At 38.9% G+C, this 25,775-nt stretch overlaps 1 protein-coding gene across 2 annotated transcripts in view; it reads left to right on the top strand.

The window, feature by feature from the left end:
* The first annotated feature begins 6,042 nt into the window (after positions 1 to 6,042).
* Positions 6,043 to 25,775, top strand: part of gpc6a (glypican 6a) — a 152,782-nt gene continuing 133,049 nt past the window's right edge. For both annotated transcript variants that reach the window (XM_053477046.1, XM_053477047.1), the window contains exon 1: positions 6,043 to 6,490. In XM_053477046.1, coding sequence (XP_053333021.1) covers positions 6,268 to 6,490 — 223 coding nt within the window. In that variant the 5' untranslated portion in view covers positions 6,043 to 6,267. The remainder of the gene's footprint in view (positions 6,491 to 25,775) is intronic.

Here is a 25,775-nt window from a genome sequence, read left to right as displayed (position 1 = left end):
CTTGGTATCAATGCTGTGCGGAGTGGTAATGCAATGTTTGGTACTATTGCTGCGCCTGGTGCGAATGCAGTGTTTGCCGTTATTGCAGTGTTTGAAATTAATGCTGTGCTGTGTGTTAATGAAATGTTTGGCATTAATGCTGTGCCGCTGTGCCAAGTGTTAATAAAGTGTTTGGTTTTAATGCTGTGCCTTGTGTCAGTGCGGTGTTCGCTGTTAACTCCATGCCTGGTGTTAATGTAGGTCTTCCTTTATTAATGCATTACCTGGAGATAATATAGTATTTTATATTAATGCAGCTCCCAGAGTTAATTCAATACACTGTTTTAATGCAGATCCAGATGTTAGTGCAGCTTTCAGTGTCGATGCAGCTCCTGCTATATAAAACCAGTGCTTAGTGTTAACACAGCTTTTAGTGTTATTGCAGCATCTGGTATTAATGCCAATTCAGCTTAATAGTACTAATGCAGCTCTTGCTGTTAATGTATTGCCTGGTGTTAATGCAGCATTCTCTATTAAAGTGGGGTTCAGTGTTAATGCAGTCATAATCAGTGATGCTGCGCTCCTAAAGTTAATGCAGCTCTTAGTGTGATACTGCTCCTAATATTAATGCAGCAACTATAGTGCTGCAACTCTGCGTTAATGTAATGTAATGCTTGGTGTTAAGGTTTAATGTCAAAACGGGTCCCGGGGTTAATGTTGTGCCTAATGTTAAGATGTTGCCTGGAGTTAATGCAAACGATGGTGGGTTATTTCCACTACCTGTTATTCTGTGTTAAGTACAATAAATGTCGTGTAATTCATGTTGCAGGATCTTATGATGACGAGTGTGTTAATTATTGTAATGGCATATTAATTAAGTTGTGGGGTTTGATCCAGGTGAAGTGGAGCATGTCTTCCCCTTTGGCTAAAGGAGATTCCCACCCAGCCAGGTGATTTTACACCAAATTCACAAGGCTTTGATCTTGGAGGACAACAGGCGTGGATGTCTATCCAGGTTAATGGTTTCATTGCTTCACACACACACACACACACACACACACACACACTGAATTAATTCCACTATCTCTAGAATAAAATCAAAATTCCAGCCTGGAGGAGGTTCTGGCATCCCTCCATTCTCTTTACCTGTAGGAACTGCAGGTGTTTCCCCACTGCTATATCTACAGTAGAAGACCTGCAGATGTCTTTTAGTGTCTGTACCTGAAGGAGCTTCAGTTGTCCATCTGGCTCTGTACACAGCAGCAAATCAACAGGTGTCCCTCTGTCTTTGTACCTATATTGGAGCCTCAGATATCCACCTAAATTTTATCTGGAGGAGATTTCAGTGTCCCTGTGAGTCTGTACCACAAGGAGATTTCAGTGTCCATCTGTCTCTTTACTTGGATATTTCAGTGTCCATCTGTCTCTGTAACTGAAGGAGATTTCAGTGTCCATCTGTCTCTGCACCCGGAGAAGATTTCTTTGTCCCTGTGTCTCTGTACCTGGATATTTCAGTGTCCATTTGTCTCTGTACCTGGAGGGGATTTGGATATCCATCTGTCTCTGTACTGGGAGGAGATTTCAGTGTCCATCTTTCCCTGTACCTGGGGGAGATTTGAGTGTTCATCTGTACCTGCAGGGGATTTCAATGTCTATCTGTCTCTGCATGTGGAGGGTATTTCCAAGTCTCTCAGTTTCTGTACCTAGAGGAGATTTTTGTGTCCCTCTGTCTCTGTAGCTGGAGGACATTTCAGTGTCCCTGTGTCTCTATTACTGGAAAAGATTTCTCTCTTCCTCTGACATTGTACCTGGAAAACATTTCAGTGTCCCTCTGTCTTTGTACCCAGAGGATATTTCCCTCTTCCTCTGTCTCTGTACCTGAAGGAGATTTCATTGTCCCTCTGTGTACCTGGAGAAGCTTTAAGCACTCTACTGTCTTTGTTTATTTACAGTGGATGTCAGTCTGGTGCCATCAAAACATTTCTGATCTGTTGCAAACAACTAGCAGATCTTTTAAGTTCTTTAACTTGTAAAGTGGGGCATCCATGGATCAGACTTATTTATCCAGCATGTCCCAAAGATTGTTAAACAGACAATCTGGGGAATTTGGTTTGCAATGTGTCAGGATGCATTATCCTGCTGAAAGAAGAAACTGGGAATACCAGTTCCATGAATAAGTGCATGTTAGTAAGATGGTACGTATTAAAGTTACATCCACATAAATGGTAGGATCCAGGATTTCCCAGCGGAACATTGCCCAAAGCATCACACTGCCTCCAGTTACTTCCACGTTTTTCAGAGTATCAGTCTGTCGCTGATGTGTGGGGTTGCCCACCGAAGCCAGTGGGTTTACTCTCAATTTTGCCTAAGAACACAGCCAAGAATAAAGAATAGTACAAAACACTCTACTAGAGAAACTTCTCCCAACCATTCAAAAACAGTTTGGTGATTACTAATGTCTTTTCCAGCATTATGGAGCACGTTGCCATAAGGCAAAAGTGGCTCAGGAAACAAAACATCGAAATTTTGGGTCCATGGCCAGGGAATTCCTCAGACCATAATCCCACTTAGGAACTTGTGGTTAGTCCTCAGTCCTCATTGATTAAGCAAGAATGGGCTGCCATCAGTCAGAATGTGGTCCAGAAGTTGATTGACAGCTTGCCAGGGTGAATTGCAGCTGGCAAAGGCATGGTATTCATGCTAAAAACTGTTTCACCTAGGTTTTCAGGTAGAATAATATAACACATTTTTTTTTTATTAAACTTAATGCTTCTTATATCCCAATTCAAGCTTCATTTCTATTTTTATAAAATAAAAAAGGAATATGATTCTTTTCAATTCAAATCAATTATCTTAATTGTCATTCAGATGAAAGTCACATGAAAAGACATGAATATGAAAAAGAGTATTATTATAAATGCTAAATTGTTAAGATCCTGCAACATGAATTTGACATGATTACAGACATTACATATTTTTTGCTTTTGAAGCTTTTACTAAAAAACTATTTAGGCAACCATTTTTACAAGTCATATGTTTCTAGACGATTACAACAATTTTATTTATAAAGAAATATAAATAATTCGCATTTCAATTTATTATTGTTTAAAGTGAGACAGCAAATGTCTGGTAATGTCCTTTTTTTGGGACATATATAAAGTCTCTCCAAAACAGCTGAAGTTAGCAATGTGAAATTGATTGAAAACAAGATTGGTGATTTGACCATGTTGCATGAACTTCAGAAGTGGCTTCTTTGGCTCACACATTTTCATACTGTATGTTGAACATAAAAAAATAAAAAAATCATCACCTTTTTAAAGGGTCTTGAAAAAGGGGTCAACACCCCAAAGCTTGACTTTATGCATAAACTTGATATAATTGTCAATAAAAGTCTTTGAAACCTATGAAATGCCTGTAATTATATGTGAGCATTCCCCTGTAACATCTGACAAAAAGATAAAAAAAAAAACACAAAAGACTTTGTGAAAATTTATATTTGTGTCATTTTCAAAACTTTTAGCAACCTTTTGGCAAAACTATACACTATGGAAAAAAACTATGGAATAGATTATCTGCAGTTACATTATTTCCCAGGGGAAAATACCAAATTTCACTTTAGAATGGATTAAATGGTATGCCATGGTACTGTGGTATACTGTATGTATCTGCATACAATAAAATTGCAGGTTTGGCCAAATATGTTAATAGATAGATAAATGGCTAGCTAGCTAGCTAGCTAGATTGATTGATTGATTGATTGATTGATTAATTGATAACACTGGGCTCTCAGTTTGGGTATTTTACATGTGCTTACTTCGGATGCTGCGGATGTTTGTGCTAATGACACGTGGTTTATCTTGTAGTATTGCTTTATATTACTGCTTGTTCAAAGTTACAGTTTCAACAGACAAAAGTTTCAGCAAATAAGCACAAACATACATAGATTTGTCCATTTAAGCTTTAAAGGTTTAGTTTTCATAGCCTTTTTTTCTTTTTTTTTGAGTAAGCCATGCTGTAAAAGCGTTCGTTTGTATTTGGTAAGAATGATATCAACTTATAGATGCATAACAGTCGTTTCTGTGTATTTCGCATACTCTGTGTACTGTATATGGTAAACTATTGTGTTGATCAGCTCTGTTGAATGACGGTTATAGCCATGCCCACCTCGAGGGAAAAAGACATACAAATGGATTTTTTTTTTCTAAGGCTGATTTCGGGCCCTCCAATGTATGAAAAGTAAAGATCATTAAAAGAGTGGGTTTTCACCAATGTAAAGAGAAATCCTCTTTTTTCTTTTGATAGATAGATAGATCTTTTTTATTTTAATTGTTGTTGTTGTTGTTGTTGTTTAATGCTTTTGGCACTAATGTAACTCGAAATGAGGCGAGCTAGCAGCACTTTCCCATCTGTTCTGTCTGTCATGTTTAGGATATTATTATTATTATTTTTAATTGTCTTTTTTTTTCTCCAGCCTACTTTATCTTACCTTTACACAACAGGATTCAGGGTTTACACTGAAAACCCTAATAAGTTAATTGGACTAAATTGATTGAGTAAACTCGTTGCCTCAATTTAATTGAGTAATGGAATCTTCCAAAACTTGCATATTTAAGTTTATTTAACTTGGCGGTTTTGTAGACTGTACTTAAATCATTTAGTTCAACAAACTTAGCACTTATTTAATGTACTTAAAAAATTGTGTTCACTTGGTATACATTTTTTTTAAGTGTACTTATCTATTTAAGTTAACTCAACTCAACATGAAAATGTAACTTAAACCTGTTAAACAATGTTCTTATATTTGACTGCAAGCTTTGTGCACACCGAACTGAAATAAAACAATGAACAGCATTTTTAAGCTTAGATTTTTTTTATTGACAAAATGCCACAATTTTCCACCGGAAAGAATGTTGGAGAGTATTTTATTAGGCACACAGCATGTACGGCATGAGCAGCACATTCACACAGGAACCACCATCCAATTCAACCTCAGCATGAACCGGAGCACATTTCACCCGTCACCCCTTACCCACACACACAAACAGGGCCGAAGCCACTAACCCAAACACCCTTCCCCAACATGGTGAACACACCGACATCCCCGCAAAGCATGCTGGTCGTCAGCCGCCGCCCCGCCCATGCCACATTCACATTTGTGAAAATTGACCTTTTGAAAATGCTTTTTCCCCCAAAGGATTAATCATGATTTTGAGTTCACAACACTTGAAATCTTAAGTTTATGCATTTTGATGGTAAATAAGTTAAATGAACTTATATTTTTAAGTGATGGGTCTAAAATGCAAAATTTTAAGTAATGTTTAGTCAACATTACTTGATTGTATAAGTAAAGACAACATTAGGGTTTACAGTGTAGGTGTCCTCTCTGGGTGGTACTCTGGGCATAGTGGTTCGCACTGTCACCTCGATATATTTGTCCGAACAAGCGGTAAATGCCGTGATGTAATTTGGCACATAACGGCTCATACAGTAACTTCACTTTTACTCGACATTTTGATTTTGATTCATTCATGGCACAAGTTTAACTTCAGGCACATACCTAAGTACTTCCAAAGTTTCATTAAATGCTGTACAGACAGTTTTGTGTGATGCTGGACAGACATACGGACATACAGACATAAATACAGGCAGACATACATGAAATGTAAAGATATCACTTTTTTGAGTTGTTCAGAATTTTTTTAATTAATTAATTAATTAATTAATTTAATTAATTAATTAATTTAGATAGATAGATAGATAGATAGATAGATAGATAGATAGATAGATATTGTTGTTGTTGTTGTTTACTGCTTCTGGCACTAACTTAACTCGACATGAGGCGAGCCAGCAGCACTTTCCCATCTGGTACTTGAGCAACCATATTAATCATCATGTAGGCTAAATAAAAATATCCTCCTCACGCGCTCCGGCGACTCCACTCCGGGATTTTCTCGGCGCACGAGCGTGTGTGTGTGTGTGTGTTGCTTCTCCGCGTGCTGTCTCTCTCTCTCTCTTGCTCACACACACACACATACACACACAGCGCAGCTCAGTATACGGAGCAGAAGTTACTGAGCCGCTGTTGGTCGGTGCGGATTTTTTTTTTCCCTCCTTTTTTTTATTTCCTTCCCGCGCGCGCTGCCGGTTTCGCACGCGCGCTGCGCTATGAAGAGCGCGAGGAGGAAACTCTGATCAGAGCGCGAGGCGAGGCGAGGCGAGACGAGACGGTTGGGGCTTTGATCTGGAGTGTTTAAATTTTCCTTTGAAGCTGTGTTCGGGGCTGTGGTGATGAGCATGGTGAGGCTGCAGGTGTGTGTGCTGGCTCTGTCCGCGGCGCTCTGCGTCTGCTCGGGAGGACGAGGAGCCGAGCGCATGGAGCACGAGGAGGATGGAGGTGGAGGTGGTGGTGGTGAGGATGATGATGGAGTCTCTCGGAGCTGCAGGGATGTCAAGCAGGCTCTCATGGGGAAGGGATTCACCAGCGTCAGGATTAACCAGCACCAGACCGCAGGTAAACCCCTGGGTCTGGTCTCACCCCGAAGCGACCTGTTAGAGCGCTTTCTAACACGCTTTGAGGTGCAGGGGTTGGGGATGGACAAGAATGATGGGGAGATACCAGAACTGTGATCCAACTCTGATGGCTCTCCTCAGGCGCCGGGAGAACATCCTCCTGCTTGTCTGTCTGTCTGTCTGTCTGTCTGTCTGTCATGTTTTAGGATGTCACACATAAAATGTTTTCTTTTTCTCCAACCTACTTTATCTTACCTCAACCCAGGATGGTAAGACGCTGTAACCTGTAAGGGCTTAAACTTTACTCCTTTCTCTCTGAGATCAACTCTTGCTGAAAAAAAAAAAGCTCGAACCTCTGCACTGCTTGACACCAAATTAGTTGTTCACCGACAACTAGAGTTTAGGTGTCCTCTCTGGTGGTTAGCACCTTGCACCTCCGGGGTCGGGGTTCGATTCCCACCATGTTCTCCCTGTTGCTTGGTGGGTTATGCAGTTTAGACTGATTGGCGTTCCCAAATTACCCCGTGGTGTTTGAATGAGTATGTACCCTGTGATGGATTGGCACCCCATCCAGGGTGTACCCCACCTCATGGTCTAAGTTTCCTGGGATAGGCTCCAGACCCCCCACAGCCCTGTATACAGAATAAAGCAGTGTAGACAGTAGTGAGTGAGTGTTCTCTCTGTCTCTCTCTCTCTCTCTCTCTGTCTTGAAGGAATGTTAGCTTGATGCATTCTTGACAATAAACCGTGAAGCATACCTTGTTCCAGCTTCATCCCCTGGGGACTCCTTCCACAGATACCTCCTTGCTGAAAGTTGTCACGATTTTCTGAGATCGCATGTGCTTGTTTGGGACATTGGCCAAACAAGTCCCAGTGAATGAGCTGTTACTATAGAAACGACAACGTGTCAGAACGGCGTTTTAACCTGGCACAGTCAGACCTGCAGATTAAAGAAATGAATCGGCACCTTCTGATCGGTCAGAATCCAGATTCTGGATCAGTAGATCGGTTTGCAAATGTTGATGTAGGTTGTCCCGTTACTAAACCCAGCTCCGTACCTCTACTTAAGGGTTTAGGCTGTAAGGTTTAGAGTTTACGGTTGAATAAGTTGTTTTAAATCCTTTATCTTATGCCCGGTAGTCGGGATTATAGCACGGAAGTAAGATCGAATCAGTGCTGGTTTTTAATCCTGGATTGTTTTGCACCTTTTTTATTTGGTGTGAATTGATTGATAAAAGTTTTTTTTTGCTTTCAATTGGCTGTAACTTGGGAACTATGTGTGTGTTCTTCAGAGCTGAACACCTAGATGAGGTCACCTTATCATTCTGAAATGTACTTTAGGAAAACAAGCGTTAAGGCGTCGGTTTGTTGAACGCTCACCGAGGTGCGTTCACTCGATCGGAACAGACTGTCAGCTTTATAAAGCTTCTCCACTTTAACAAGGTCGGGTTTTCCTATTTGGTGGAAGACAGGATTAGAAGGGACACAATACAGCGGTGGTCTTTACAGCGTGGGTCTTTGTGTTTGTGTGCGTGTGTGTGTGTAAAGAAAGTTCGAGCTCACTTCCATTTCCCTACCAAATCATTTGCAATATTGATGAGCCTTGCTAAAGTTAGATAATTGGCTAACGCTGCATATTGATTTCTTGACTCCGGTACATTAAATCACAAGCTCCATATTTATGTACTTTAACTGTTTTGCCGCTTGAAGGCTGCAGTGGTCGGGTATTTATTTATTTAGTGTGTGTGTGTGTGTTCAGATGAAGACGGGTGTTGGTGACAGCACCCCGAGGTGAAATTAATTACTCATGAGCGCTCGGCCTTTAATAGAAAATAAACGAGGGAAACGCTCAGTTCTGTGAACACATCAAATTCTGAACTGAAGCTTCCAGCTTTTTTTCCCTCCAGTTTATATGACAGAGTTGCTGATTTAGGGAACGTGATGATAAACTTAGCAATAGCATAAGAATATTAATTTACAATAAATGATGATAAAACGACACAAAAAGGCTAATTTACTGATTTATAGGTGAACAATGAAATACTAATTGTCATTTAATCTAGCATAATTTTGCAGTGATGCTCATTAACAGGAGATGATAGAGGTGAGTGGGTGGAGAAGGCAAATACTGACATACACGTAAATTCCTGGAACACTAATTTTCAGTCAATAGTAAAATCGAATGCTAATTTAAAGTAAACAATAAAACAGAAGCGTTTACAATTCACCGCAGATTTTAACAAAAATAATGCTACTTCAAAGTAAATCCCATGATTAAATGCTATTTCAACAATTAACGCCATAAGTGCATAATCCATAATATAATTAAAATAACAAGTATACTATACTTTTGTGTAAAAAACAAACAAACAAACAAACAAACATAAAATGCAATAGAAAAAGTCTGCAGTGACGGGCAGATTGTAATGTACAGTACAGTAGAATAATTATGTAGTAACAAGAATTTACAGTAAGTAATAATTATTTTTTTTAAAAAGCAATTTTACAAATGTATAATTACAGACAAATTCTAATTTCTAGAACGAAACAAAAAACTAGTAATCAAAATGCAATGTTGCATTTTAAATGAAAATTCTAGTAAATGATTACACAAAATTCAAATTCATGATTACATGATACAGTACACAAAATAATAGAAATGTACAGCAGACAATGAGGTGAAAGGTTAGTCTTCAGTAAGTACTGAATGATTTAGATTTCATTACAGGTGCTGAAGTCGACAGCGCGAGATTAGGAAGTTGTCCTGTAAGGATTAAGTGCGCGAGTAGAGACTGATATACAGGAGCCGAAGGGACGGAGACAGCGAGTCTAAAGCACAGATTTAAACCTCAAGTTTAAGACTCGAGGTATTGGATAAGCACGAGTGTACACAAATACAGCGGAGTGCTGTGAAGTGTGAAAAGGCCCACTGCTTTCTTACTTGCTGCATTTATCCCTGCTTTATCCACTGCTTATTCTTGGTATTGCTTTCATGACTTTGCTTATATTTGCCATTTTCCTTGTATTATTTGATTAAACTTGTTTTAGTGATTATTGTTTAATGCATAATTATATTTATCCATTTTTTTCCTCATTAAAAAAATGCATAGTTTAATTATTATGTTTTTAAATATTTATAAAAAATACAAAATATTGTATTTTTCTTTCAGTTTTGGTTATATTTTGGATTGTTTATGGCTGTTTATTTGCCATTGCTTATTTTTGCATGAATATGCATTTTTGTTGTTTAATATGCAGTTTTTTTTATTGTAGTTAGATTTTGTGCTGTTCCCATTTCTGGCCAGTTTTAAGTTTTTTTTTCTCCTTTTTTTCCCTTTTTTGGCATTTAAAAAATACCTTCTTCATTAATTCTTTGCAACATTTATTTTTGCATGTTTTAATATTACCTTTGCTGTTATTGATTGTTTAGATGATTAATTGATTGCACTATTAAATTCTGCCCATTTTGCTTACTCTAACCCCACGCACATTTCCGCATAAGGAGTTATTTTTGCATCGACTATTTGATTCCTGCATCATTGTTTCTCACGGAGCGGAGCTCAGCGGCATACCTTATGTGCAGACGAGTGTAAATCCTGCGCCGACAGACAGACGGTGAGAGTAAGACACGTCAGTAGGGGGCTCCACTCTCACGCTGGCGTGTTGAATTCATTAAGTCCTTCAGGCTTGAGTTTAGCATTAACATACACTCTCTCTCTCTCCCTCACACACACACACACACACACACAAAACACAGAGGGTGTCATTATGTATAGTGCAGTAATCACATTGGAGAGTTCGCCTAAGGAGAGGGAAACTGATCACAGATCGCAGTGTGTGTTGTGAGACGATGTTGTCTTTCTGCCTGTCTGTCATTCTCCTGATGTTTTATCACAGGTTACGTTATCATGGTTAACGATGTGACAACTTTTATTCAACCTGTTTAATGACTCATTCATATCAAGCCACACTCAAATGAAATCTAAGTTTAGGTTGTGCTTTTTATATATTGCTCATTTTATTTTGTTTACTTTCTCATTGCATGTTTCTTTTTTTATCAAATTTTGCATGATTTGTTGTATTGTTTATTATAGTAATTATTATTAACATTATTACTAGCATAATTACTGTACACATCATTGATAAGTAAAGAGTTTTTAGAAATAGTTAAAAGGTTAAAGCTAAAAATAATCTGATCAGTTTTAATGTAATCAGTGATATTATTATTCCAGGTTCAGGCCCATGTACACATATGCCTAACCTTCTTGTCTGGCAGAACTCTTTTTCCAACTTATTAATACAAAAAAATTAATTGAATGAGTATCTTCTGCCTTGTTTATGCCAAAGTTGTACTTCTTTCATTGACAGCCAAATACTCTAAATTAAAGTAGATTGTTAAATACATCGCATAACTCTATTCATAACATTGTTTTCCCAATATTAAAATTTTAGCGCATAACACCGGGCTCTCAGTTCAGGTATTTTACACGCCCTCACGTCGGACTGCTTCGTTTGCTTGACCTGTATTTTATCTCATAGTTTTTTTGTGTTTGTTGAGGATTTGGGCACTTTGTAAACTGGCACATTGATTGGCTCTGTTGTGACATATAGCCACGCCCACTTTAGTGGCAAAAGCAATATATTCGTTTGAAAAAGTGATCATAACGTCCCTGCTCTAGACGTTTACTGAGACACACGAACACCAAAGCAAGTTTAGAGCATGAAAAAGAAGATAAGAATGCATAGCTATGTCATGTGTAACAAAGCTAAACTTCTTAGCTGTTTCTTAAAGGATTTCTTAAACGCTTTCTTAAACGTACTCTTTGGTGACATTACTTAGCGATAAAGTTCAGAATCTAAAATTCTAATCTAATAAATACTGTATGCGAAAGCGTTTTTTAAATTTTTTTTATTAAGTAATTCAGTTTTGTCCTAGGACAAGAGCAAAGTCTTGTGAACGTACTTTGTATATATTTTATTAGCAGTAGCGGTAAGTTTATTATATAAGCTCTATTTTTATATGCTTGTTTTTCCTACTATGTTGTCTGTCAGTCCATCATTTATCACATGTAGAGTCACAGGAGTCAGGGGCCTATATTTTTTGTCATTGGAGTACGCGAAAGAAACCCAGCAAGTACCAACACTAAGCCGTCGTGCTGTCCGACTACATTGAAAAAAAAAACCCAAAAGCTTCGATTTAGTGGCAGTTCCGCAGGTGGAAAAGCCTTGCTGATGACAGAGGTCAGATGAAAATGGCCAGACTGGTCAAATAAACCCTGTTACATGCAGAAAATCAGCATTGTTCAACTCCTACATCAGACTCAAGAAATAAACAGCATTAATCCATGGACCCAGACAGTCTTGTGTGAGCAGTTCATTTCAGGCTGGCTCTGAGGGTGGAATAGTGATTTCGTGGTAGAATGGGGGCGTACCCGAGGCAGTCATGTGAAGACGATCACGGGCCGTGATCTCAAAGGAACGTTTTTCCGAAATCATGTTCTTAATAACTGAGGCGGATATACCTGTGGTGTTTCTAATAAAGTGGCCAGTAAGCACACAACGTTTTAAAGGTCATGTATATTTTATTGTCTTTATACTCAAGATAAAATACAGTCTCCGCCAGGGTTTCAATTCAGACAGAATATACAGTATATTACTATGATTTTTAATAATTCGTGAGAGATAAAATACAATTCGTATGCAAATAAAACCACGGTTTTAAAAAACAACAGATCGTTTTTGACAGATATACATGCGAGCGTTTTTCATTTCCGATCGAGCTCTTAGTTTGAACAAAAAAGATTATTAGGCTGTGTGGAAATGCCGAAGTCGTCGCCAAAAAGAGCGTAGCTATGAGGAAAGCTAGCCAAACAAGGGGAAAAAAGACCTTAAACGCATTTTAATCTGTTTAGAATGTCAGCATTGAGATGGCTGCCATACACAAGATTATTTCTGCACACAAAATGCTTTAATTATTTCATTTTGCTTGGCGAGCCAAAGCCTAGTACTGTATGTTGAACAGACCTGTGTGCGCACATCCAAGTATTGGCATACAGTATTCATTTATTATACATGATTATCTATTAATATAAAAAAAAAACATATATTGTTTTATTTCCGAGCGTCTTCTCTTTGTGTTTGTCTCTCAGTGAGCTTTATTTAGCATGACTGGATTTAGTCACAGTTTTGCTGGAGCGCTGCAGAAATGATGAGAGCTGTTATTATATTATTAACCAACAGATTTAGTGTGAAATATCAAAGAATGACAGTTTGGAGAACAGACACAGAGCAGGAACTGAAACAAACAACATGCTGGAAGTGATGCTCAGAAAAAAAAAATGTGTGTGTGTGTGTGTCTTGTATCGTTTGACTCATATTTTTGTTATATTTTAACATTGGTGGCCAAATTTTGCTCCATATTGAAGGTTGCTGTAAATTGGGGGATGAGAGGGATACTCCAAAGGCCCCTGAGTGCCTGGGGCCCTGAAAAATGCTATAGCAGTTAAAAGTTTTGGCATTTTCGGGAATGTGCCTCAAATTCTTAGCGGGACCATTGTCTATATAATCACCAGGGTAAATGTTTTGGCACTCTCAGTTTTATTTAGGTCACTTGTCCGATTAAAAAAAAAAGAGCAATAAAAGTATGTTTTAAAGCCAAAAAAAAAGAAAGAGTCTTGCACTCAGACACACATGAAGTGTTTCTGCTCACCATTCCTGTTGTATGGATCAATCTTTAACTGTCAGTGTGATTCACACTGACTGTGTGTGTTACTTCTCACACTTTCCCACTCAAATCACAGCAGTCGGGCATCAGAGATTATTACTGCCAACACACACAGTTTTCTTATTGAAGGCCCTCATCTCGTCACCCTTGTGTAAATCAAGGGTGCCAATACTTTCATTTCCAGGGGGAAACAAAATCCGTGACAGCACGTCTGCGAACAAAGTGCGATCCATAAAGATATGGTTTAGCAAGGTTGGTATGGTGGAGTGGACTGGACTCAACCTCTATGGAAATGAATCTGAACACCAGTTTCACTCCAGGAGCTTCTTCTTTTGTGCTCTTGTGGATGGAATGTACAAATCTCCACAAGCAGTGGGGCAAAGCCTTCCCAGAAGAGTGGAACGTAGTGCTTGATTAGCATATTTGGTGTATACAGTACATTAACGAGCACCATAGTTCTTTAAGTGGAGTTTACTCATTTTACCTTGAGCTGCCCCAGAACAGGGAGATATTTGGAGGTTCCTGAAAGGGTTCTTTATTGGGTTTAGCCCTGTTGGTAAGGGGTTTTAGTCAGTAATACTCTGACAGCTTTGCTATCCAGGGCGAGCAGTATCGTAAGTTTCAGGGTATGATTACCTGATCTAAATATAGCAAACTTTGACAGTTTCACTGTATTAAATGACCATTAATAAGCTATGTGCTGGTGGTAGAAAAAATTAATAAATAAAAGGAAAAATATTATGAAGTATAAACTTTGTACAAGATTTTTATTATAAGATGAATAAAGGAGTTCGCTATGAGGAAGTTAATTATGCTGTGGCAAAAACATAAAAATCCATAAATAGTCAGTTAATTTATATATTGCTGGTTAACAATGCCATATTCTTCTGTGAATTTGACAGCAGAGGAGGTAATATTGTGTGAAGCAGGTTAAATGTTGCCAAACTAAGGCTATTGTCAGTTGTCTGACAAATGAGGATATAGGTAAAACATACTGTACCATAGATACCTGCTGAACTTTCGTAGCCACTGTGGTACCCAATGGCTTTCATCAAAGTCTTGTGGAACATACCAACAGTACTTTCCATGGTATTTATCAAAGCATGGTGGAACAGTACATGCCATGTTACTACAGTACCACACTGCCATAGTACCTAGATTTATGGCATTTGGCAGACACCCTTATCCAGAGAGACTTACATTTCATGTACATTGAGGTTTAAAGGCCTAACAGTGGTAATTTGGTGGTGCTTGGGTTTGAAAATCAAACATTCTGATCAGTAGTCCAATGCCCTAACCAATGAGCTACTTCTAACTGGATAAATGCTATAGTACCTAGCCAGGCACTCTTTTAGTTCCTACGGTGTCTACCATGGTAAGTCAGAAAGTACCAAGGTGAAATTATGGTTTGTACTATGGTTTAAGGTAGTAAAACAATCTTATAGGAAATAAACCCTCTCCCAGGTGCTCTATTTGTCCCTGAAGTAAATGGTTATCTTGCAAAGTCTGTTTAGTCTGTTTTTCTTATGAATGTTATTATTTTTCTTGAGGAACTGATGGAGAGGGTTTATAAGAAAATTTCGACAGCATCATCACTCACCTTGAAACACTGAGGAAGAGGTGTTAACTGGAGATGCCCAACAGCATCAACACTTTTCTTGAGTCACGGTGGGAAGGGATTTAGTGGAGATCCCCGACAGCATTATCACTTGTCTCGAGTCACTATGGCAGAGGATTTAGTCAGCGATTACCGAGAATCATCACTTCTCACTTTTCTTGATTCAGTTTGGGAGGTGGTTTGGTCAGAAATTCCCCACAGCATCTTCACTCTGCTTAAAACATTGTCCAGGATGGTTTGGTCAGAAAGTCCCCACAGCATAATCACTTCCTTTCTGTCACTGTGGTAGAGGATTCTGTTGGAGATTTCTGACAGAATTATAATATGGTACCTCACTTTGGGAGGGGGTTTAGTTAGAGATTCCTGGAAAAATCTTCACTCAACTTTAAACTCTGAATGAGGGGGTTTAGTCAGAACTTGCTGACAATATCTTGACTCAGCTTGAATCACAAGGGGGTTTAGTTAGAGATTTCTGGCAGAATCTTCAATTGCTCAAATCATTGTAGGGATTCCTGACAAAATCATGACTGGGGATTAGTCGAATGTTCCTAACAGCATCTTTACTCAGCTTAACTGACTGTAGGAGGTGAATAAGTCGGAGGTTCCTGACCGTTTCTTCATTTAGCCTGAAACAATATAGGAGAGGGATTAGTCAGAAGTTCCTAACAGGATCTTTACTCAGCTTGAAACGTTGTATTATGTTGTAAAGTTATAGATTTTTGTCAGCATCTTCACTCTGCATGAAACAGTCAGATGAAGTGTAGTCAGAGATTCCTGACAGTATCTTTACTTTGATTGAAACCCTGTAGGAGGGGGATTAGTCAGAGATTCCTGACGGCATCTGTAATTAGTTTATAACTCAGTTTAATTATAGATTTTTCTCAGCATCTTCGCTTTGCTTGAAACACTGTAGGAAGGGGTTTAGTCAGAGGTTCCTGGCAGAATTGTCACATGCTTTGAGTTATTGTAGGGATTCCTGACGAAATCCGAACTTTTCTTGAGTCACTGTGGACCGGTGGGATTAGTCAAACTACTTTGTTTTGGTCTAACTAAGTTTGTTACAGCATTGTCACTCATTTTGCCTCGCTTTTGGAGAGACTTTGGACTTTTGGCTCCCAATAATACTGCTGCTTGATTTTTCCGCTGCGATGATTTTAGGATTTAGCACAGTGTTAACAAAGTCGTTGCAGGACGTCAAACACATGATGTAGAATCAATACAACTCTGGGTAGTTTGGTCATGTTAGCGCTAATTGAGTGATTTATTCAAATTAAAACATTCAAATAAAACCCAGTTATAACTGTGTGCATCGAAATCAAAAGATTTGAAGAATCAAAGCGGACTCATTAGTCAGCATTAAGCCATGTGGACAGTAGATCATACCTACTGATACTTAACAAAGATCTAAAATAAAGCAATTCTTTTATGCAACATCCAGCTCTGTGTGTGTGTGTGTGTGTGTGTGCATGTGTGTGTGAGAGAAAGAGAGAATATATGAAATGAAGGCAGAGGTCCGAAAATGTCAGGATCTTCAGAGAAAGCTTTGATCAGACTAGGTCTGTGTGTGTGATTGAAAGATGTTCATTTGTGTTTGCTAGTTCTTCCATGAACACACAGCACTCTGTCACATCACACCGCTGATAGGAGGGTCACGAAGGATGATAAGACAAAAGGCAGCAGATGGGAACAGACAAGAAGGATGCAGACAAAAAAAATGGAAGATGGAGAGGCCGTGGAGAAAAGAACAGCAAAAAAGATGGAAAAAACTAAAGGGATGAAGTGAGGAAAGGATAAAGAGGGATGAAGATGGGATGAGAAGACAGACTGTGAGGGCTCAAAGAAGAAAGTAGGGGATGAAGAAAGAGACAAATGACAGGTGAGATAAAGAAAAGAAGGAATAAGGATAAAGGAAGATAAAGGGTGAGATGGAAGGTAAGGGACAAAGGATGTAAAGGATGCATGCAAAGAAGAATGATAAGAGGCATGGATAAAAGCAGGATGAAGACAGATGGAGGTATAAAGAAAGAGATAAGAAAGATACACTAAGTGGGCTAAAAGAAGAAAATGAGGGATAAAGACTAAAAGGTGAAGACAGGGTTGGGACAGGGCAGATAGAGGGAGGAAGGGGATGAAAGTCAAAGGGTGAGAGTAGAAGTTAAGGCAAAGAGGAGAAGAGCAAAAAACAGGAAGAGGAAAACAGAAAAAAAAACATGCAAGTCATGCTAATAGTGAACAGTGCAAATAAACAGATAACGTAATGGGAAAAGTCATATTTTGTAAAATTTAAAATCTCATTTGTGTTGTAACTATGACAAACACAAACTACTGCAGTTAGCAATTCACATAGCAATGTGCTAGTGTTATCAGTTGTATTAGCGCAATATCAATAACCACAAACTAACATCAACAGCTAACCTGAAGTCTTTTCTTATTAGCATAATAAGAAAGCCATTAACCTACATGCAAGTCATTTCTTACATAGAGAAAAGTGCTCTTAAGCTAAGTGTAGTCTTCATTTCTTAAAAAAAAAATCAACTTTGTTCTTATTTGACACTTTTATTTATTTATTTATTTTTTTTAAATGACATCCTTAAAATAAGGTTTGAAATCTAGCACCGTGTCAAACACCGAGACTTAACAGAGACGTCACGCTTTACACCGCACCAGTTTTCTTCTTTTCAGGAGATCAAATGCTGCTGACAGCAAACAGAGTCGCTTTTATCGCAAAGAGAAGAAGTGCACTTTACTTTAACAGGCATCTCTAAACGCCCACTGGATGCCATTTTTACTCTGTATGCACGGGTTTAAAAAAAAAAAAAAAAAAAAAAAAACTATTTGCAGATTTAACTAAAAGCTTGGATGTAGAAATCTCGCATTCACAAGGTCAGAACACGTATTCTGGAACGATAATTGGTTTCCAGCTAAGTATATTCAGCTGCCTTGTTTCAAAGGTACAGCTGTCCTTAGTGTTGTACACGTTATTAGAAACACCTGTACCCTTTCTCGTTCAGACAATTATCCAATCAGCCAGTCATGCCTTTCAGCTGTTTTTGTCGGGTTGTTGGTTTGAGTATTTTTGATTGTACATTTGAAATTTTTATCCCTTTCTCCTCCTTGTGACCCCTTTACCAACTTAGTCCTAATATGGTCATCTCTTTGTCCCCCTTGGTCAAGCGTTTGTCAGTCTTCTTTCGATTCTTTTTTTCCCCTCATTTATTTGGTGATCCTTCTCCTCACCTGCCTTCCTTTGCCACATTGTTGTAAACCCTTGGTTACTGCTTTTCAACTATCTTCCCCAATCATGGCCACCACTTCCTACCATTTTTCCCTTCTGGGTGCTTTCCATTAGTGACTTCTTTTTTGGCCGCTTTCCCTATGTTGGTCAACTTTTTTTTCTGCCCTACTTTTCTGATTATCCCCATCCAATGCTACCATTTTGTCCCCCTTGGGTCACACTTGTGCCACCCACTTGTTCCTCCCTTGGTGGTCCTTTGTTGGCCCCACCTATTTGATGCTCCTTCACCTCACATGTCTGTCCTTGCCACTATTGTCACCTCTTGGTCACCAATTTCCACTTCTTATCCCTAATCTTGGGTAGAACTTTGTCACAATTTTCTCCCTTCAGGTATTTCATTGTTATCTCCTTGCCCCACACTGGTCAGTCTTTTTTCTGCCCCTTCTTTACAGCTTTCTTGTTGGTCAATTGACAATCTTTTGGCTCTCCTTTTTATCCCTGAGCCATTTTCCTGATCATCCCCTGCAATCCTCGCTGGTTCAGACTTGTGCCACCACTTTGTCCCTTCATTGGTGGTTGTTTTTGCCCATCGCCATGCTACAGGCATTTTATTTGACTCCCCTACCCTTATATTTACTCTTTTCATGTCTTGACCCACCAGACTCACCTCTATTTTACCACCTGTTCCAGATATTTGCCCCTTTCATGGTCAAACCTTTAACCTCTTTTGTCCCTCCTTTAGTGTGCCCTTGACATTTGACCCCCCCCCGCCACCCCTTTCACCCAGTCCTTGGCTGTGCCTTTGCCATGACCTTTTCCACCCCAATTAACACTTTCTAGTTCTGTCCCTGCTTGAAGAGACAGGCTTGTTTGTGTGTTCATTATCCTTTTATACAGAACCTGGCCAAACGCCCACACATATCCGCTTGCTCTTTTTACCACTCTTTCACTTGTTCCCTTGCACAATTTACCACTCTTTCACTTATTCTTTAGTTCATTCGTCCACTCGTTCTCTCGTTCACTTATATTTAATGTCTCATTTTCCTGGTTTGCTTTGCATGATTTTTTTTTCTCACTCTGTGGGTGTGTTGTTATGCTGTCTGGAGGAATAGTATTACTGTGTTTGAGCTCAGTGTTTTGTGTGTGTGTGTGTGTGGTCAACTGGCTCGTGTCATGTTCATAATCAGTTGGAAGTCCTATTATTATACAGCAACCAAATTTCCCAGCATGCACAGCAGCTCTGATAGCTCCATTATTAGCAGTTAGACAAACTCGTATAGCACTGCTCCTTTCTCTGCGTGTGTGTGTGGGTGTGTGGATGGGTTTGTGAGACAAAACAAACAACATACACACACAGCGCTCATCCTGGAATCTCCGCATCTGAGTGATTAGCACCCGAATGATTAGCATACCAGTGATTGGCATACAGAGCTAGGTGTTTAGTGATTTATTAATGTTCACCAAAGTGATCAAAACAGCGCCCACAACACAATAAACTCATCTCTGATCTGAGCGCACACACCTTAATAACTTAATAACACAAACACACATACACACTCACCATGTGTGTGTTAACATTGCTGTGTAATTAGCGCTAATTGTGTACAGCCCCCTGGGAAAAGGAAAAGAATATTCAGCAAAACGAATTACACAAGCCGGTTAAACAAGCCGCCCACCTCGGTGGCAACTGGCCATCCCGATTCACTTGAAAATGATGGGATTTATTGATTCTGACTCATGTTTTCAGTTTTTAGTCAGTTAAATTAGCTCATTTAATAAAGACACACAGTGTAATAAACCAACATAAATAAAACGTAGTGATTAGCAATGTCGCCCTGAATCTCCAGGCACAAGGCGGGGTACATCCTGTACAGGGTGCCATTCCATGGCAGGGCGCGCATGCACACTACAGGCAATTTGGGAACAGCAATTAGTCTAATATGGATCTCTTTGGACTGTTAGAAGAAACCAGAGTCCCTTGAGCTAACCCACCAAGCACAGGGATAACATGCAAACGCAATTACAGACCAGAGACGGCAATCAAACACTCAACCGTGGAGGTGCAAGGCCACAGTGCTAACCGCTACACCACAGTGCCGTCCTGTGCTTGTTTTTATCTCTCTGATTTCAAGAAATGCAAAAACAGAAGGATCGGTGCAGCACGAAGCGTCATGTGTATCATCTTCTGTAAGCGCTTCTGTTTCTCACATTACCCATCTTGTCTAGCAAACTAGCAGCATCAGTGACAACGACAGCCTTCAAACGTCTTAATAAACTCCTTCATTCTGTTCAAATGTGTGTGTGTGTGTTAGTGTGGAATATATTTTTAATATACATAAGATGGAGGATATCCTAATGATATTATATGCCTGCATGTATAAGAATTTCCAGTTATCATTCCCCACTCACTAGCTGTACATATATGTTCCCATTTAAAAGTATTGGAACAGCAAGGGCAGCCCCGTAGTATCTTAAGTGCACCGAAAGCCATTTGGGTTTGAGATCAAAAACATTAATAGATCAATATTTTCAGCTTGTTGTTTTGTTACATTTACATCTGGATGCGTCAAAGAAATTCGCCACCTTTATCGGCAGACCACCAAATTTGTCATTTTTGGTGAAGTATCAGAACAGATAAAAGTAAATAATGATTATATTTCAACAAGTGCATCAAGCTATTGACCCACTGACATCTGTTGCCCCCTTCTTATGTAAGGCTTTTTTAGATTTGTACCTTAGCTTTCTTTCTGCTTGGTTCCTGAGGCTTCTTTTTAGGAGGTAAAATGCTGCTCAGTTTGTTGTCTAGTGATTAACTTGTCCAGTGAAAAACCATCCACTTTACCCAGGATGAATAAAATCGATTGGCTTGTTGGTGGTGTTTCTTGGGTCGAAGTTTTGCCACATGATGACGTTCCTCCTAATTCGATGGATGCATTTCTCTCTAAATAATTGTGTGACTTGACTGAATTCATTTTGCTGCCACCATCATGAAGTCCACCATCAGTAAAGATGACTAGACATGTGCCCAAGCTCAAGCCCAAGTCATGACGCTATCTCCACCATGCTTGAGTGATCAGCTCATGTGTCTTGGATCATGAGTGGATCTTTGCCTTAAAGGTACATCTTGGGTTCAGAACTTTTCTGGCTCATGTCTGTATTTCTTTGTGAAGTCCACCTTTACCACACAAAAGTCCCACAAAAGTGCTTTACATTTGGTTGTAAAAGGTGGAAGAAGACAATTCAGTTAAAGGATGTGTCGTGAATACAGTACTTCTTTTTGTTGTAAAATTCTGCAGTTCCTTTATAATCCTACAGGTGGTGCACTCTAAACTATTCACACTTTGCCAGGTAGTACAGTATCCTGTGTAAGTAGGAACAAATAACTTGAACAAATAATAGTGTATATTTAGAAAATTTTAATTTTAAAAAGGATCGCAATACAAATTAAATCAGCGGCTAAATATTATGGAATTTTTGGACGCTATCTCCACCATGCTTGTGTGATCAGCTCATGTGTCTTAAATTACAGCGAAGCAGAGGCTCAAACTGAGAGAAGACATTATAAGGTTTTTTTCAACAATCGATTGGACACATCTGGGCAACAAGAAACACCTGGAAGTCGAATGTTCCAATATTTTTGAGCACTCCAACGCTGGGTGTGTATAGACTAAATGTGCCGGGTTCTGATCTTTTTAACACTTACGGATCATATAATCATCTTCTGATCTCAGGCCCCGAATGTCTTTAGTGTGTAGTGAAAGGACAGTAATAGACTTTGCTGTTCCAATACTTTTGGAAAGGATGTCCAAATGTTCATGCTTAACCAAAAACCTTAAAAAAAATAATAATAATGACCTCGATATCAAACACCAGCAACATGATTCGTGAACAACACGTTCAATAGGAACGAATCATTCATATGATGCAGGTGAATTGATTTGTCAGCGTAAGAAACTGTATGAATCCTATCAGATCTAATCATCAGTGTGATCCACGTTGGTGTCGTCTGGACGATTGATGAGTCTTTTAATCGGTTCAGCAGAATCAGCGTAATTATGGCGTTGTTCGGTTATAGCTGCATTTCTTTTTTCTTTCAGTGCAATATAGATTTGTTGCCTTCTTTACTGAGGATCATGCACTCACCCACCCACCCACTCACCCACACACACACACACACACACACACACACACACACGTACAGGCCCCACAGTCCTCCTCGGGTTCTCCCATAGCGACACAAACTCTAATTATAATAAGTCACCTGTGCACCTGCGGTATTACGTGTCATGAAAACAAGGGGCTGTTTAAACCCTGTGTGTGTGTGTGTGTGTGTCTATATATACATGTGTGTGTGTGTGTACAGGGGTTAATTAGGCAAGAGGGAATGTAAGGTGTTGCTGTGTTTAGTAATCCGGCAGGAGTTGAGAGAATAAAAAGAGATCAGGCTCACACACACGAGAATTCATTACACACACACACACACACACACACACATATATATATATATATATATATATATATTAGAAAGTCAGCATAAATTGAAAAAAGAACAAAAAACAATAGAGATGCCTCGTGTAGAAGAGACCAGAGCCCCTATACATCTCTACTGTGTGTGTGTGTGTGTGTGTGTGTGTGTGTGCTGAGACCTAGGTATGCTCTGTAGAGGAAGACCGATGGAGTTATCCAGAAGTGATAAGAGAAGGCGGGAGAGCTGTGTACATTATATAGAAGACGAAAGGGCCTGAGGTGCGCGGTTTGTCATGTGATCACTCTGGGTCCGCGCTCGATGGCGCGCCCGCAGGACGTTTCTCTGAACAGAGACCAGAACAATTTGTGTCCAGATCTCGTGATGCCCAGAGAGCGCTTTAGAAGAATGTGTCGGCCCGTCTACAGATTATTGCTCGTTTGAAAACGGTCGCGAGGGCTCTGTCTTGGTGGAGTAGGAGCCGCACTGCTTGGGATGAGCACGTCTTTCTGTGAGAGGAAACACAGCGTGTTGAAGGAACACACACACACACACACACACACACACAGACACACAGACAAACACTCGCGCTGCAGTTGAGTGGTCTGGGACAAGGGGGTCTCCAGGCAATATCTGTTGTGTCTATGTGTGTGTGTGTGTGTGTGTGTGTGTGTGTGTGTGTGTGTGTGTGTGTATGCCCGTTAGCTGTACTCGGTCTCGGAGCAACACCGAGACAATTTGTTTTTCATCAGACATGAAATGAGTGTGTAATTCAGAATCAGGACTTTTCACATTCTATTCTCCAAACACACTTACACACACACACACACACACACACACAGCATACACACACACACTTTTGTGGGCTGTGACATGAACTGAACAGGTAGTGTGAAAGTGAAGTGCATGCTAGTTTAGGGGAAGTGAGTTCGACCCAAAGGAAACTCTATTTATTTCTCGATTTCATTTCTAATGGATTTTAAATTCTCTTTATTCGTCTAACCGTTCCAGCACCTCCGTGTCTCCGCCGGTGTCCGACCGGCTGTGTTCCAAATCACACTTTAACCTCATGAACTGCCTCCTTCCTCAGGCCATGTCCAGTGAGAAGATTTTTACTTTAAGCAAAATAAGGAAAGAAAGTGAAGAAAGAAAGATTCTAAAAGGCTAAATGTAAAAAGTAAAAAGAAATAAATTAACAAAGAGGACAATAAAGTAAAAAAAAATAAATAAATTAAAGAAACCTACTAAACAATTACACATGAAATGAAAGAATGGAAGAAAGAAAGATGACTGAAATGCTGCAGTAGAAAGTAAAGAATAAAGTAAAAATGTATAAAAGATTAAAAAAATAAGAAAGAAAGAAAGAAAGAAGACATAAAATGCCATAGGGCAAAAAGAAAAATAGAAGGAAACAAACAAACAAGGAGAATGAAAAAGTTATGAGCAGAAAAAAGAAAGGAAATGAAAAAAATACAAAAACCTACTAAACGAGTATACATGGAAAGAAAGAAAGAAACAAAGAAACAAAGAAAGCAGAGAGAGTAAGACATTTTAAACTCACTTTATTGTAACAAATTAATTTGACATTTTATTGTTTTATATATATATTTATATATATATATATATATATAACAATAAAATATATAGGTGTGTGTAGGACTGAACTCCTGAGTGCTGGCTCGGGTGTATCACTGAGGCCCAGTGTAACTGCTGTCCCCCACTTTACACTTAAAATTACCATTGAGTGATCCTTCCTGGTTAATTAAAACTATTAAAACCTGTCTGCAGAAGGACAGTACATGTTTAACGCTTAAGCTCTTACACCCGAGCGGGACGCCTCTCATGGGGCTGACAAACCGCCCAATCTTGGGCTCCCTCATGATTTCTTTGTCCTGTATGAACGGAGGGACGTTAGATATCACCGATATTTAAAAAAAAAAAAAAACACCACCATCGCCTCGTTTATCCGGGAGGCTGAGTAGTTGTTTTCACACCCGACCTGCTCTCCCACCGCTAACAACCAGTACACCATTCTCCGGGAGATTGCCATTCCGGAGAGACAAACTTCCCCACCGGCCTCAGAGTTCATGGTGTCCTGCTTACTCTCTCTTTTTCTCATTATTATGTTGTAACTAATATATTTTAAACACCATTCACTAATAAAAAAAAAAAAAAAAAAAAAAGGGGGTTTTTTTGGCAAGACGCCAAACAGCCTTCTACAGTACATGCTCGCCTCACACCCAGTGCATGCGCAGAGAGAGAAGAAAGGAAAGAAATAAAACTAAATGTTAAAAGTGCAGAGACAAAATATAGAAGGAAAAAAGAAAACAACAATCTATAAACAAAAAGAAAAAAGAAAGAAAGCTACAAAAAGTAAAATATTAAAAAAAAATAATTAAATACATTCAAAAGACAAAATACAGAAAGATAAAGAAAAAAAGAAAGAAAGATGAAGAGAGGACATAAAATGCTATAGACAAAAAAAAGAAAGGAAAAAAAGAAAGCTTCTAAAAGGCTAAATGTGAAAAGAAAGAAACATTGGGAAAAAAAAGAAACAAAGGAATAATAGAAAAAGAAAGGAAAAGAAAAAAAAGAAAAAAATCTCCTAAACAATTTTATATACGTAGAAAGAATGAAAGAGAAAGAGAACAACAACCTATAAACAAAAAGAAAAAACAAAGAAAGCTACAAAAAGTAAAATATGAAAATAAATAAAATAAATTAAAAAGAAAAAATACAGAAAGATAAAGAAAGAAAGAAAGAAAAATAAAGAGAGGACATAAAATGCTATAGGCAAAAAAAAGAAAGGAAAGAAAGAAAGCTTCTAAAAGGTTAAATGTGAAAAGAAAGAAAACACTGACAAAGGAAAAAAATTAAGAAATCTACTAAACAATTTTATATACGTAGAAAGAAAAAAGGAAAGAAAGAAAGAAAGCTACAGTACAAGCAGAAGAAAGAAAGCATACAGAGGGTGGTCACTTCATATTTGTCCCCAGTTTGTTCACTGTTGTACTGAATTATTTGGGTGAACTCAGGCACACAGTTTAATAAAATGAGTAAAAGAACAAGAAAACTATATGGGATGAGCGGTCTGGGGCTCCGACAAAAGGAAGAAAGCGAAAGAGGAAAGCACATAATCAGAAACCGGCAAGGAGAAAAGAAAGAAAGAAAGAAAGAAAGAAAGAAAGAGAAAGGAACCTCAGTGTCCGTGGACTCTTCCGAACAGCTGACTGAGAAAATGAAA

Source organism: Clarias gariepinus, chromosome 18, assembly GCF_024256425.1.
Source record: "Clarias gariepinus isolate MV-2021 ecotype Netherlands chromosome 18, CGAR_prim_01v2, whole genome shotgun sequence".
Lineage (NCBI taxonomy): Eukaryota > Metazoa > Chordata > Actinopteri > Siluriformes > Clariidae > Clarias > Clarias gariepinus.
The sequence above is the reverse complement of the archived record's forward strand: the minus strand, read 5'-3'. Positions and strand labels throughout refer to the sequence as shown.